General features: G+C 44.2%; 1 protein-coding gene across 3 annotated transcripts in view; it reads right to left on the minus strand.

Annotated features, from left to right (window-relative positions):
* The window catches only part of RNF130 (ring finger protein 130), a 163,049-nt gene that overhangs the window by 39,116 nt on the left and 107,585 nt on the right, over nucleotides 1–16,348 (minus strand). Inside the window, exons 1-2 of one of the 3 annotated variants that reach the window (XM_069869145.1) lie at nucleotides 14,833–15,316; nucleotides 4,349–4,543 (exon numbers count right to left, since the gene is read on the minus strand). In XM_069869145.1, coding sequence (XP_069725246.1) covers nucleotides 4,349–4,543; nucleotides 14,833–15,103 — 466 coding nt within the window. In that variant the 5' untranslated portion in view covers nucleotides 15,104–15,316. Of the gene's footprint in view, nucleotides 1–4,348; nucleotides 4,544–14,832; nucleotides 15,317–16,348 lie in introns of those variants that run through there. The other 2 variants (XM_069869144.1, XM_069869146.1) reach the window with 2 other exon arrangements.

Consider the following 16,348-nt stretch of genomic DNA (forward strand, 5'->3'; position numbering starts at 1 on the left):
ACTAACATTGCAGGGTAAACTAATAATAATAAATTAGAACAACAGCATCGTAATATACAGTAAAATTAGTTTTGAGCTCTGGATTAAAAGTAGGTCTCAACAATCCAGGGGAAGTTTCACAGGGGGGTTGTTAGGGAGCACACATTTGTGCAAAATAACGTGCAGTGCACCCTGCCATAGCTTTCACGCATCGGTTCAGCTTGCTGTTACGTAAAGAGATGTTGTGAGAGAAAGGCAAGCAGCAGAGGAAGAGATGTGCTGCATGCAGCGAGTGCCACCGCAGAGGAGAGTGGCTTTTTGGCTCCTGGATCTCTGCACCACCCACTCAGAATCAGGGCAAGAACATGGAGTAACCATTAGATGGCAACAACTCAAAATTATGTCCTGTCCCTCCTGCCTCTGACCCACTGACCTAAAATTATCCACGTAAAATACATTCAGTTTTATCACAGTTCAAAGCAAGTACAGACCTCGCTTCCTGCTCTCGTGTGATATTTAAGCAAGTAAATCCTATGAAAGAGGTATTGTATTAGAAGTAGTTTGAATGCTTCTGCACATTTCTTCAGCAGTTATTTGAATCCAGCGACTTCATTTTGACACGCTCTTCTATATTTATCTTTTTTTGGGGTCTATATTTGTTCCATAAATTCTGAGTATGAAATTTTAACATTAGAGGCTTCTTTGGCTCATATTCTTTTCTGTAAGTCCAAATAAAAATCTACACTTTAACAGAGAAGTTCAATATAAAAGTTAACTATTTTGTACTCGACAGGACTCTCCACTACACACAATCAAAAAAGAATTAAAATGCTATTTTACCTGCATTTCCTTCCTATCCCCATAACTGATTACAAACGAGACAGCTACTACATATTTTCTCTATCACAAGCAGTTTTTTTACATCAGACAGTATTTGTTCTGCTTTAACAGAAGTAGCAAAGCAAAACCACTCTTAAAACTGCCTTCCTGCCAGTGATATCAGAGTCTAACATAAACTATGCTGGGAAAGATGTCCTTCGTGTAGCTTGATAGAGGACATCTGCAACAACATTTAAAGTAAATTGATTTTGCATGCACACAGTACTACATATGAGGATATACACGAAGAAGAGAAAATAATGATGCAAATAACATTAACAGAAACCCTTTAAGGCCAATATCTATTTTAAAACTCAACTCGAAGTCGAAGGGGCAGCGACCTGGTGCACTATCTCCCAAGAAAAAGGAAATTCTGATAGCAGCAACAGAAATTGTTCATTTGACATGGGGATGACAGACTGATTCTAGAGTGACAGTTGTTATCTAGCCACCAGAGGAATTTATATTCTGCTGAGTAACGAGTTGAGTATGAACAGATTTCCATAAAATTAGAATTTTCAAATGTGTGTTCAAGCATAAAATAACTTGGATGAGATATTAATCCCATAGGTGAGAAGTGCTTACTGAGCTATTTTCATAGGGAATCACCTCTCTGCAGGTGGACAACATACAAAAATCTATGTAATATTTTACTTATTTTTAGCACAGATGTTGCAAATACCAAAGTTGGAACGCATGCAGGTCGCAGAATGTGCATTAACAGGAGTTGCTGCTTTCCCTTCTGCTTCGCTAGGAAGACAGAATATTCCTAAAGCTTCGTACGCAGCAGTATAAAAAATATGACATGACAATATAAAATAATACAAGGTCTATTTTCACCTGTCTGTGGAAAGAAAACGTAGAGCCATGAGCCTGGTCATCATAAAACAGTTGAAAAACAGCTGAAAATCTGTCTCATGAAGAATGCATTTTTAAAAGAAAAGAGGAATACTGCACAGCAGTAGACATCATACAGAAGTAAGAACAACGTGGTGGCTCACCTTCATTTTCACTCTATATCAAATCTATTTAACACACATTTAACTGAACCAACATCAGAACGACTGTCAAATACACAAAGGCAACTCCTCCTGACATTTAGGGACAGAAAATACTTAAGAAACGTAGCATATCGGAATATCTAATTAACAGATGATGTGGTCGTTCACAACCTAAAAAGCATACAAGCAGTGATATGGTTGAAACGACAGGAAAAGGAAGGGCAGAGAACGCCCTGGATGTGTGCAACTGCTCTGCACGCAACATCTGTTCGAACAGGCTCATCACGTAAGCGTGGGTTTATGAGCCTATATCCCACTTGGAACGATTCTCCTTGTAGGGAATGCTGGCTCCCAAACCCTCTCTGTGCTTAGGCTAAGACCAAAGGACTCATCTCCACCTCACTTATGCACCTTTGCAGTTCTTACACCAGCAAACGTAAGTTATTTATAGGAAGTGCCACAAAGCGTGGATTGCTGCGGAAATCCCTTACATGACCATAACGCAATCAAAACAAAAGCTGTGGAGGGGCTCTTCGCAGCAGTGTGGTGCCATGGAGCCACTTCGATTCAGGATAATGACTTTTAGGCTGTCACAGTTTGCATGCTTCGAGTCCAACACTAATTTTGAGATAGTACCTACAGCCCAAACCAGTGACAGAGACTCCAGTATATGAGAGACTGAGGATGTACCGATAGAAAACAGCACCTCAAATACTCCGACAAAATGTGTCTTCTCCAGTAATTACACTTTTTTTAAAGCTTGTCATGACTAAGAGTAATTATTTGCAAGTCAGCATGTTGAAGACAGTATTATCATTGTCCCAGACACCAAGTACCCCAACAGTTGCCTGGCTGGCTTACAAGACACCACTTTACCCACAGCAGCTCTCACATTTTATCACCGCAGACATTATTTCAGTCCACCAGCACCTATCGACACAGCTTCAAAGACCACAGAGCTGAAAAGACTGAATGAACTAGGATTTCCTACCAAAAAACAGGCACCAGCCCACTGCTATGAAAGCACCTGCCAAACCTAACAGCACTGTGAGAAAGAAGGTACCAAAATGATAATCAAACCTATCATAGATTTAACGTGTATTAGAGCAAAAAATGCTATAGCTGTGCTGCTGGCAGTCTTTTTCCTGTGACTATATGGTATTCCAGGCCACAGAAGTCACAAATCATTGCTGAACAGACTACAGACCTTACAATCTTACAGGTATTTCAAAGACAGACCAGGGCTGAAGGTTTAGGTTACTACATCAGCAGAGAGAGAAGTGGCAAAACCCCACAAAAGACATATGGTAGAAAGCATTTCACCAGAATATGGGATTTCCTACCTGCAGATTGCTTCCAAAAATGTCTAAGCAAGGTACCTAAGATAAAAATGGACTGACAACAGGCTTTGAATTTCTACACAGAGGCCGAAATCTCCCTGGAAAATTCCTGTGGTATATAGAATTGGTAAAGTCAAGCCCACTAAACCAGAAGAAGCCACAAGATATTTCCCCTCTATAAAAGGGAGAAAGAAGCAACCATAGCACTTTAGTAAAAGAATTCATTTTTAACTGTGTGACACTACGCAGAGCAATAATTAGGAAAAATTCCAGTTTCCAAGCAACACCCTATGCTTAAAGGAAAACGACTGAAAATATTCTAGGAAAAAAAAAATCAGGCAGCAATACAACCGTCAAATACAGAGATATGCATTTTCCTATTAAGCTAAATAATTCCAAGTTGAGAAATTCTTCTGAAAGAAATAAAAATGTAATTATCAGAATTGTGGAAAGTATTTTTGACTAAGGAAAATTTTTACATATGAGGCTCCCATCAGCCTAAGTGACTTACTAGTAACAGCAAAATTTTACACACAGTAGAAAATAAAAAATAGAAACCCAGAATTTCACCATTACTCTCTACCAGCAATAGTGCAATTCTAGAGGCAACTCAGAAGCAACTGATCTTTAAGAATCACAAAGTTTTGTTGATGCCACTACGGCATTCAAAGACACATCGTTGAAAGCAAACCCTGTGCAAATTGACATATAAAAAAACCCATGCAAGACCAGATCCTGATATAACTGCTAAGATTTTAAAGTCCCCACCATAACAACTAGTTGAAGATGTACTACTACTAAAAATACTTCAGGTACAAATGCTTTATAAATTCTAGACCTTCCACCATGTGCTAGCGTTTCTTCCTCAGAATGGTTTGAAACAGATTGCTCCTAAGATCTTACAGATATTCCCTCACCATAAAACACCCATACCTCCACTGCAGAAGAAAACGTTCCTCATTGGATAAAATTTATGCTAAAGGAAAAGAACTTTTCAGAATTATTGGCTTATTTCGGTATATTGCATATATGTAAAGATCATTAGATAACAGGCTTTTTCAAACAGCATCAGTGCACTGCCAAGAGCTCTTCACCAACGGTTTATATAGCAAAAAAGAATTGCATTAAGGGAAATTATGCCTTATTTACCTTGATGAGTCATCGTGACAGGCTCATCGCTGGACATATTATTGTAAATGACCACGGCTGTGGCATTATGTGAAGCTGCTCGCAGTATTTTCTCTCTAAATGTACAGTTTCCTCGCTGTAGTAAAGCGATCCACTGCTTGGTGTTTGGTGGGACCTGGAAACGTGTTCGAGGGTCACAGCCCAGGCGATCTGCAACTGAAATGGGAAATACATTTATACAGACGGCAATCTGTTCAAACAGGCAAAAAAAGAGAAAAATGAACTCCAAGTTTTGCTGAATTACTTAACTGTTATACAGTAGGAAGCCACAAATTTCTAGCTAATAAAGCCTAAAGACAACTGCATTCTTAAGAAAAAGCGTCTTTAAAAGAATCAGGTCTCACACACCGAAAGCTGTGACTCTATGCCCAAGTATAAGTCTCACTAACACAATCTATTTTTAACTTCAGTGCAGCTAGAACAATGAATTCACATTTGAATCAATACCTGCCTAGAGGCTGAAAAACATTAGAATATGGTTCGTATGCCACAGGCATTTATGAAACAGCTGTTTATCACTCATTCTGGGGAGTATAACTTCTTTTTTCTTTCCAATGCAGCCATAAGTAACCCTGCAGTGGGAAGTATAACTAAACAAAGGAGGGTTGTGAAAACCAGATTTCAGAGTTATCTGCCATGTGCAGACTACTGTAAAAAGGACAACATAAAAAGCTGATCTTGTGAAATCCCAGCAGCCAACACCAGCTCTTTACATATGCACATTTGGTCTACAAGGAAGCGTATTCAAATTCATAGGCAGACAAACGGTTTTGCAAAAACGATGCACTCAAGTCATCAGCTAAACAGGTATTGATGGTGTAAAGGAAGAGTAACAGAAATGGCAAACACCAGATGTCTGAATTCAACAGCATGTAAAGCTCTTTTGTCCTTTCCGATGCTGTAACATTTCCTGGAACAACCCAAATCCACACAGAGCTGCGCACAAAAGGCACAGAAAGCAGCACAGAGGATAACTTCACTGTACAGCAGCTGAACCAGACGACAGACGCTTCTGTTTGCACAACTGGAACCACGCCATTTAGTCCCATACACTAGTCACATCATTAAAGGATTTTAGAAATCTAGAGCCAACAGCAGCTTAGAACACAAATATATTTACCCTTTCAAATGCCAAGAGTGTAAGAATCTTTGGCTACTAAAATTGGTTGGGGTAAACAGTGATTGTTCAAGACATAAACAATTCATTTGCATAATAGCTCTGAAAACATTACAGTTCATGAGAGCAATTCAAATGAAGCATCCCCTGATTTTTCACTTTAAGGAAGCGAGTTCTTCATCAGAGATTAAGAGATTTCAGTAGAAGATCTACCACAAAAAAATTCCAGTTTACCGTATTAGCTAGAAACAGAAGATATTTTAAGCATTCTCAGCTTAACGGAACCGACAAGAAAGGAGAGTCAAATAGCTAAGGGATCTTATCTGAATGAAGGAAGAAAATCCTTTTCTTTCCTAAAGAAACCTGGTGCAGATGAGCCTGTTCTGTGGCAGTCGCACAGGAAGTCGCTGCATCTCTTAATTTGGACAAGAAATGCCTCTCCCTGTTCCCCTGGAAGGAGGGTGGGGAGCCAGATACAAGCACATCCTTTTCACCATTGTTTTGCAAGGCTGTATTAGACATTTCAGACACGGAGGGCTATTTGCTGTATGTTTGTATTTGGGCTTTTCTTTTTATGCAGGGATCAGGGAAAATCTGAAATACAGATGCCTGAAGCCAAACTTTATATGGAGTATTTTCTTCCATTGCCCACACATCATTACTCGAATCCCTTTGGAAATTGTTAGCTAGCACTGATCTAAGCACGTTGATTTGGAGCAGCGATGATGGACATCACGAACAGCAACGAGTGTAGGAGCGGCCTTTCATATCGACTGTACTTTTGTAGCTTGTCCTTGTACTCTGAAATTTAAGAGAAGAGTACAATTTTTTAGAGGAATTATAGTCCTTTTGGAAAACATGATAGAACCATAACAAGGCACGCAGGTAACCAACCTTGATGTCCTCTCAAGATAAAAGCAGTTTAGTGTTTAATGCACGCTTCCCCCTTGCTCAGAACGCTTCCACTGAAAAACTCAGGATGTGGGAAACACCAACAGACTCTGATAAGGAAGTTTCTCAAGGTCTGAAAGCTAAAAATCCCATCCTTCTCCAGAGAAATCATATTCAAGAATGTCAGGTGCGATACATCCTTTGTAAGCCACCATTCAATAAATGGCTACAATTCCACAGAATCTCCTCAAATTACCAAAAATAACTCTGAAAGCGGACACTACAGCAAACATATTTGAAGTACATTTATATGGGATGGATGAAGAGCACTAATCTTATGGTTTACCTGCAGTTTGCTAAACTAAAATATCAAGTGAAAACAAAAAACGGCCACAAAAGGTAATGGGCTGTAAGAATGAAAATTCATAAAAGCGATTAAAGGCAAAAGACACCTTGAAAAGGGAGGAAGCATTCTCAAAAGTCCATTATATAGTTCAGTTCTACAAAAAAAAATACAGAGGAACCTTTAAATTTGTACGGCCTGCAATGTTTAGCTTAAAAATGGACAAAGAAAGTAGTGATAGATAACAGAAACTGCATCTATGGGAAAAGTAGCACAAAATTTTCTACCACAGTGGAGATCAAAGCCTCTCTCAGCTGTGGACAGAGCTATGAAACTGGATAGAGCAACAGGATTAGGAAACAAGATATTAAGAGATAAAAGCTTTCCAGATACAGACCAACAAAACCCACTCAAATGCATGCAGCATGTAATTCCTGACAAGGTGGATTCAGCATGTCCTGATGAAAATTTAACAGCTGACAATATTATTTTAGTGCTCTTTAAGTAATAAAAAAAACCATGAAGGAAAATCTGGTTGGTTTAGATAAACCTGAACTGAGTAACTACAAGTCATTTAAGGTTTAATAGTAAGACACAGCCCACTTTACGTTACCAGCCTGTAACACAAACAATTAATCTCTTGACTTTAACCTAAATAATATTGAAGAACAATAGGGGAAAGTGAGTTTTTGTGCTCGTCTTTTCAACAGGCTTCATACACTCTGAAAAGAGTGAAAGTCTTATAATCATGGTCACCCTTCTAGCATAGTGAGCTGGCTAAAATAAAACATCTGCCATACACATAACGTGCCAGGCACGTCAAGGAACACAGATAAACAAACAGTGTCAGCAAGAATCATCATCGATGGCTCTTCATTACCGAGCTATCGATGCCCTGTTCTCCAACATCCGATTAGGATCTAAAAGACCAGGGCCTGCAAGTATTACCTGGATGCTGTCCATGCCGGAATGAAAAGCAACTTCACATTAAATTATTCTAAAACAAGTCACTTGCACATAGAAAGATATATGATCAGAAGTCACTCCTCTAATTTCATAATTTCAGAAGGCATAAGCATACAGAAAGCCATCTAAGTACAGCTCCCTGCAGCTGTGCTTTCTGGCTTGAAATTTAAGTTATTTCCTCTACCTTTCCTTTCTCCACGCCTGCCTACGTACCGTGCACGTGTTGGCAAAAAACCAGTTTTATGTCAGAAGTGGCAGCCTGCCAGTCTGAAGAGCTCTGTAGAATATGTTGTAGACATCTCCCTTCCTACCTAAGCCCCAACATCACAGAAGAGCCTCTTTACAGAAGGATCAGCAACAACTGAAGTATCGACTGATAGGCTGCAGCTTTGTTTTCAACTTCAAGAGAGCTTCAATTTCCTCTTGCAGAACACACAGGACTGCTCAACTTGCAAGTAACTGTTTCTCCTTAAGCATTTCTTTAAATTCAAGAGCCCTTCCTGTTGAAGGACTAATGTCTGTGACAGCATTTTAGGGATTCATATGAAAAACACAGTTAATAATAAGACAGATGCAGCCAGGCTTCCTCAAATACTGAAGCAGCGCCAGCAAGGTTACATTAGCACCATGACAGTACTTTCCTCCTCATCCTTTCCAGCTGCTTGACCAGCTACTTTAACCTTACCCCGTAAGAGTCATACTCATTCTGCAGGGGCAAAAATGAAATTAAGATGTCAGAAGCTTTGTTAGAAGTAAGCACACACCTGCCTGAAGGCAGAGTGCCTCCTGCTTCTGAACCGCTTTGCTTTCTCTCACACACTGTGCATTTATGTTGCTCTTGCATTGCTCAGGACATAGCCGTGATCTCCCGTTCCAGCCAAGGTTGCTGCACTACGATCGGACTTTGTGTGATCCCACACTCTGGTCTTTAACTATTTTATTCCATTTATTCATTTTCTCCCCCATTTCTTTCTTTTTCTAAAAAAAATCCAAACCCAAAAGGTGAGACACCTTGACCCTGACCTTGATCCTGTGATAACACTTCCAGAAAAGGAATTCAGCTGGGAAATTTACAGAAGCAACAAAGCAGCACTGATTCTTTCTTATTTCAAGGAAGGGCATCAGTTATTTGCCATTCCATTAGGGTTTAATAAGTATAACACTTATCTTTTCTTTCAATGCGTCACTGTTTGTCTTATTATCAAGAGTCCTTATTCAAGCCAGTTTTAATTCCTACTTTTAAGAAGTTGTGTCAATGAATTATGTATAGCCATATTTTATTTTTCAAGAGCTATTTCAGGTAATTGCTTTGACTAAAGCTGGGTTTAACACTGAAGGAAACTCTTTCAACAAGACGTAATCTTGTTTCAGGGAAGAAGTTAAACAAAAGAAAGTCACTGAAGCTTAGACGAGTCCTGTAATAGTTCAGATTTAATCTTGTTAGCTAACTATACTGCAACTATGGCTATAAACTCCAATACACAGCCTCCACTTTTGTCATCAATTAACAACTACTAATTAAGCTGGATAGTGAGACCAATGGATGCATGCATGAGATTTTTCTTCCACTGCTCTGTATTTATTGACACACTCGCTTGTTGCATTATCCTAAAGCTTATTATTTTAGATTCTGGGCCACAAAGGAACCCAAACTGCTGCCTGAGTGTTACTGAAAGCTCTGCAGTTACCAGGAAACTGTCATTTTAAGCTGTCTGCAGCTAAAACTTGTTCACACAACCTGCTTGTGAAATGTCAGATGCTACAAAATGCTAGTTACAGTACCACGCACAAGATCTGCCTCCATTCCTATCACTGTGCCAATGTTGTTTCTTCCCTGCTTCCACCTTTTCCTAACATGTTTTTCCTCAGCCTCCTTGCCCAGCCACCACCCTACTACTCCTCCAGCAGAGACCTCCCATTTCCAGTTCTTTCTCCAAAGCAGCTTTCATGCAGCCATCACCTCCCCACAAGCCCTTTAGACTCCAGCCCCTTTCCACCCCTCTGGCCTCCTCCTTCCTGACCTGTTGGCTCAGCGAGTCTTCATGTTCTCAACTTCAGCTTTGAGTCTGCTGCTGTTTCACTTCCTACCAGTCCCACCTCCGATCTAACCACCTTGCCTGCTTCCCCATCGCTGGCACTGGCCAAGATGCACAAACCTCTAGCGAGGTCCAGCCATCCACGATGGGGCTTTGGGAGGACTGATTTTTCCAGCCCTCAGCTGCACATCCAAACACAGAGCAACACACAATCATAGAATCATTAAGGTTGGAAAAGACCTCCAAGATCACCAAGTCAGCCCAACACCACTGTGCTTACTAAACTATGTCTTGAAGTGCCACATGTACACGTTTTTTCAACTTCTCCAGGGATGTTGACTCCACCACGTTCCTGGGCAGCCTGTTCCAAGACTAACCCAGACTCAATAGCTACAGAAAAAACAAAATGAACATTTCTGAGGGAACTAAGCCACACAGCACTGCAGGTCCTACCAAGAACTGTTAGTTTTCAATTGCTTCCAGCTTGGTTTTGTCATAGTGGGAGGAATAAACCTGTAAGTCGGCACCACAACTGGTGTCAGGCACCTAACACCAAAGATGCTGAAAAGCAGAGGTCACTCATAGAATCATAGAATCACCAGGTTGGAAGAGACCCACCGGATCATCGAGTCCAACCATTCCTATCAAATACTTCTGTTCTGAAACACCCTCAAGGACCACAATTTCAGAAAAATAAGTATAGTTTAGGACAGGCCAGGAGCGGCAAGAAATGATGCGTCGGGCTCTCACACAAAGGTTTGCTGGCTCCACAGATAGGTTTGAGGGGATCTAGGGGCTGCAATAGGGATGACTGTGGTGTGCAGGGTTAAATTTCTTTTTTTTTTACATCCCACTGGAGAGGGATGGGGCTGAACATGCGCACGGTGCAAGTGTGGACACTGCCACGAGGGTCTCGGCAGCCACTGGGAAGCCTGGGCTGAAACGGCTGGTCCCACGAAGCCACAAATAGCAGAGTAAGGGATCGAATGAGAAAAGCCCAGTAACCTCACCAGAGAAATGATATAACTCCAGACTGAACTGTCACAAAAGCTCTGTCAGGCAGTGAAGATGGATTCCACTGCTACCCTTACAGGCAGAACAAGAGGAGCACTTAGATGACCTGTAAGCATATATATCCAGAAGCTGTTGAAAATGCTCTTCTAACAAGAAATTATTTAAGTCCTGACAAAAGATTAACAAGTTAGAGGAAGTAAGAAAAGGAACTAGAAGGGGAAAAACGAAAGAGGGATTAACAGAGAAACCCTGCTGCTATTGTGCATTGAATGCACTTGGAACAACACGCATCGCCAGGTGCTGGATTTACACCCAGCAGCCAAATGTGACTGAACGCTCTAGCTACGCTTCCACCAGCCACATTCACCAGCGGTCAAGAGAATTACTGCCATATCAATTCCGGGGGAACATTGCTTTTGAAAGCCAGTATCAATTTCATACATGAGTCTATAAAAAGACCAAGGAAAGAGTTTTAATACTGGTATTAACGTGACAAGGTTGATTAAAGAACTTCTGCTGAAGGAACGGGAGAAGTGATTGAATATATCATTCTGAACTGAAATTTAAAGGATGGGTAAACACAGGGACTGGAAACTTCGAAAAGTAATATTTAAATATTAACAAAAGCATTACTTAAAACCACAGGCTGTGCTGTTACAAATGGTGTGAGTTCAGCTGCAGAACATGGGCCCTAAACCTTGAATTGACAAAATAATTTATTTCCCCACAGGCAATGAATAAGGGATCTTAACGCAGCATGCAAAAACGTGACATTAAGGACATTTCAGCTCTAAAACATGGGTGCCCCAGTCTACACCAGTAAGGTGTAAACAGACCACCCGCGTTCATTGGAATTCCAAGGGACAGCACACAAATGGGTGAATGCTTGACATCAAAGCAGATTCAAAGTCAAGGTGTCTTTAAACATAGCTGCTAAAAGCTGTAAAGTCCTTTCCTTCTCAGGATGTGAGAACTGGGGTAGAGCACCTCCTGCTCTATCAGCAGGGGATGGTGTCTGCTGCTGGTGCTAAGAGCTTTTAGAAAAAAACATTTTGCAAACAAGTTTGACAGCAACATTAACGGGCTGATAAAAAGGCATTAGAACAATTACTTTCAGCAAGACAGCATTATTGCCTTTTATAAAATCTAAATACAAAAAAGCAGAAGAACATAAACATAAGACCCTTAAGAATTCAAGAACATCTTAATTAAAAGCATAAAACAGTCCAGTCTTTCTGACTGCACACCACAGTTAAGCCATGTGAAGTGAACCTCGGCAAAATTCAAATGAAATGTACACTGTAAAAAACCTACAATTCAGGAGAACTTTAAAGGCAGGCAGAGGTTGCAGTGTCTGCTTTAACAGTCTTCTGTTGACAAACAGAAGGACAACACAATCTCCCCAACTGGTGGCAAGGTTTTAGTGACTGCAGCATGTCAAAACTGCAGAAACCGAGGTCTGCAATTTCACAATTGCTGCTGTGCTTTCTCACTGAAGTTATTCATCACACAACACTTGGCAGCAAGGTACAAAACCGCTGTTTACAGACTGCTCAGAATTTAGTTTACCCCTTCTCTCATTATTAGCCTCCAGTGAAAATACCACCAGCCTCTCTCGGTGCCTTAATCACACTGGAGTGAAGGCTGCATGTGAAGACAGCAGAAAAAGTTACAGAAGCAAGATAAAAAGTAATTAATATCAAAATATTTCCTTGACAGATAACGCAACTACTAAAAATAAAATATTTTGATCTCCTGCATATATTAAAAGGCAGCAGTTTTAAACCCCCTAAAAATACTACTTGCAATAACAGTGTTTACATGCCTCACACTTCTCAGGGCAGCCTCCAGATTTTATGTGGCATTTGGTGTGTGTGCGTTTAAGAGAGGAATACCAGGGAGAAGATGAGAGCTGACTCAGAGAGTGTGGTGAAGGCAGGACTTGAAGTACAAGTGAAAATAATTTTACAGCAGACTCGCTCAACAATTTCTGCTTCCTAACCCTTCCACCCCAAAATATTAATATACTCTAGCTAACACTTTGTAAAGCGAGTGAAACTGAGCTTCAATGAACCTGGCAAGCATCTGCTGATGCACAGTCTGCTTCATGCACGCTAGAAGCTTACAGCAGGCAGCCCAGCAAAATGCATTTTGTCCTGAAGAAGCATCAAAGTATTCTCCTGATCTTAAGACCTGGCAAATTCTCAAAAGCTTTTAATAATACAGCAGTTCCACATTATCAGTTCTTTTAAAAAACTCTTAATATTAATCACTCGGAGTCCTGCTTTAACCAACTACATGGTTTCACTTAACGCAACACTGAGAGGTTTACTGTCTAGGAGACAGGCTGGGAACACCAAGTGGATCCATTTCTTCAAGCTGGCAGTTTAGATAATGCCAAGAAAGGTTTTCAAAATAAGATGCTACTAAACCCACATTGTTATGACTGAAGCGATTGGTTTCATTTCAGGCAAAAATCAAGATAATTCTCTTGTTTGACTTGGTTGTTCTGGTTTGAGTGGTTAAATCGTGACATCGGTGTTCTCTATAAAAGCCAACATCTGTCAGAAGACAACTGACGGAAAACAGCTTCACTTAGTGAAAAATAAAACTTATTTGGAAGCACTATGCAGCATCCAGTACTGCAAAAACGAGCATTTTGGACTGGTCGTGAGAGTAACAGCTTGGTGGCTCGTCTTTCCAAGACTTGTAAGAAATGTGCACTGGATGATGACTCCCTGCAGCTGCAAAAGCCATCAGGAAGCCTGCCTGTCACAGGCAGAGCCATGCAGCTGTTCTGGGATTCATGATGATGCTGTGACTGAACGCTGCTAACTATTGCTGCTGAGTGCCTGTCACTAGTTTAGGAATCCCACCGTCACCGCTCAACATGCTCAGCCTATTCGGGTCCATGCTGGAAGACAGCTGGATGCTCTGCACAGCTGCTATTCAAGCCAGCACCCTCAGATCATGGATTTTTATGCAATCAGAGAATGGTTTGGGTTGGAAGGGACCGTAAACTCCATCCAGTTCCAAGCTCCTGCGATGGCCAGGGACACCTCCCAGTGGTATCAGGATGCTCACAGCCTACTCCAACCTGGCCTTGAACATCTCCAGGGATGGGGCAGCCACCTCTGCCCTGGGCAACCTGTGCCAGTGCCTCAGCACCCTTGTGGTGAAGAATTTCTTCCTTATGAAAATGTAAATCTACCCCCTCCAATTTAAAGCCATTCAACCTCACCCTATCGCTCCTTGCCCTTGTAAGAAGTCCCTGCCCGGCTTTCCTGGAGCCTTTTTCAGTACTGGAAGCTGCTCTAAGGTCTCCCAGACCCTTCCCTTCTCCAGGAAGAGTGATAAGGCTGGGGTTGGGGTGGAATTAGACAACCCTTATGGTCTCTTCCAACTCAAACCACTCCACGAGTCCATGATACGATGTAGTAGCGGACAGGCACGGTTGGGCTCGATGATCTTCGAAGGTGTTTGATTCTATGAACAGCCCCAACTCCCAGCCCACCCTCAGAGCAGAAATGCTCCAGCATTCCCCCTCCTCCCCCCCCACCCCAACACCTCTCTATCCACAGCTCGGAACCGGATACACGAGGAGCGGCTGAGAGAGCTGGGGGTGTTCAGCCTGGAGAAGAGGAGGCTGAGGGGAGACCTCATTGCTCTCTACAACTACCTGAAAGGAGGTTGTGGAGAGGAGGGAGCTGGGCTCTTCTCCCAAGTGACAGGGGACAGGACGAGAGGGAATGGCCTCAAGCTCCGCCAGGGGAGATTTAGGCTGGACATTAGGAAAAAATTCTTCAGAGAAAGGGTCACTGGGCACTGGCAGAGGCTGCCCAGGGAGGGGGTTGAGTCACCTTCCCTGGAGATGTTTAAGGCACGGGTGGACGAGGTGCTAAGGGACATGGTTTAGTGTTTGATAGGAATGGTTGGACTCGATGATCCGGTGGGTCTCTTCCAACCTGGTTACTCTGTGATTCTATGATTTTCCCCCTCCGGGATGAGTTCTTCCCCCTCTTCTCCCCTCCCCCCCCCCCCCCGCCGACCTCGGGAGCCCCATCCCCGCCGCGGTTACCTCCGTTGATGGGCACGGGGGCCACCAGCAGCCCCTTGACCTCCACCTTGGGCGAGTCCTGCCCGTAGCGGCCGCGGTCGATCCTGAGCAGCGTGGGGCCGCCGCGCTCGGGGCTCAGCACCGTCACGTTGATCAGGGCGGTGTAATAAGCTTGGCTGGCGTTGTCGGCGCCGGCGGGACCGAGCCGGCACAGCCCCAGCAGCAGCCCCAGCAGCAGCAGCACCGAGGAGGACCCGCCGCTTCGCCGCCGCCGAGCGCACCGACAGCTCATCTTCGCCTCCGGGGAGGGAGGGACGCTGGGGGGTGAGGGGGGGTGGGGGTTTATCCCATCGGGGAGAGCCGGCAGCGCGGAGAAGAACGGCGGCGCAGCGGAGGGAGGAGTAGAAGAGCGGGGGGCTCACGCCGCGGGAGGCAGGGCGAGCCGCGGGCTCCCCCCCGCCTGAGAACGGAGCGCGGCCCGGGGGCGCCGCTCCATGCCCGGCTCCGCGCCGCTGCCCGCCGGGCTCCGCGCCCCGCGCCGCCCGCACTGCGCAGGCGCGCCACGAGGCGGGAGGGGGCGGGGCTAAGGGAGGCCGAGGGGGGCGGGGGCAAGGGAAGGGGCGTGGCCTGATGGATGACGTCATGGTGTCGGGCGCGCCCCTAGAGCCGCTCAAGGCGGGGCCTAGTGGGTCAAGGGATGAGAACCAGCGGGTTGGAAAAGACCTGTTGGATCGTCGAGTCCAACCATTCCTGTCAAACACTAAACCATGTCCCTCAGCACCTCGTCCACCCGTGCCTCAAACCCCTCCAGGGAAGGTGACTCAACCCCCTCCCTGGGCAGCCTGTTCCAGGGACCAATGGCCCTTTCTGTGAAAAACTTTCTAAAGTCCAGCCTGAACTTCCCCTGGCGGAGCTTAAAACCATTCCCTCTCGTCCTGTCCCCTGTCACTTGGGAGAAGAGCCCAGCTCCCTCCTCTCTACAACCTCCTTTCAGGTAGTTGGAGAGGGCAATGAGGTCTCCCCTCAGCCTCCTCCAGGCTAAACACCCCCAGCTCTCTCAGCCGCTCCTCATAAGGCCTGTTCTCCAGCCCCTTCCCCAGCCTCGTTGCTCTTCTCTGGACTCGCTCCAGAGCCTCAACATCCTTCTTGTGGTGAGGGGCCCAGACCTGAACACAGGATTCGAGGAGCGGCCTCACCAGTGCCGAGTACAGGGCCAGAAGAACCTCCCTGGCCCTGCTGCTCACGCCGTGTCTGGTACAAGCCGGTGATGGATGACGTCATGGTGACGATCCCGCCCACACAGACCACGCCCACCGAGGGGCGGTGCCAGGGAGGGGCGTGGCCTCATGTGTGACGTCACTGCAATTGGGGTGTCTCCCCACAGCTGTGCCGCGAGGCCACGCCCCCTTTGAGGCGGGGCTAGAGGAGGGGCGTGGCCTATGCGGTGACGTCACCCAGAGAGCTGGCAGCGCATTCGGGGCGGGGCTAAGAGGGGGCGTGGCCTATCGGGTGACGTCACGGTGGTGGAAGGCTGCGC

Source organism: Phaenicophaeus curvirostris, chromosome 15 (genome assembly GCF_032191515.1).
Source record: "Phaenicophaeus curvirostris isolate KB17595 chromosome 15, BPBGC_Pcur_1.0, whole genome shotgun sequence".
NCBI lineage: Eukaryota > Metazoa > Chordata > Aves > Cuculiformes > Cuculidae > Phaenicophaeus > Phaenicophaeus curvirostris.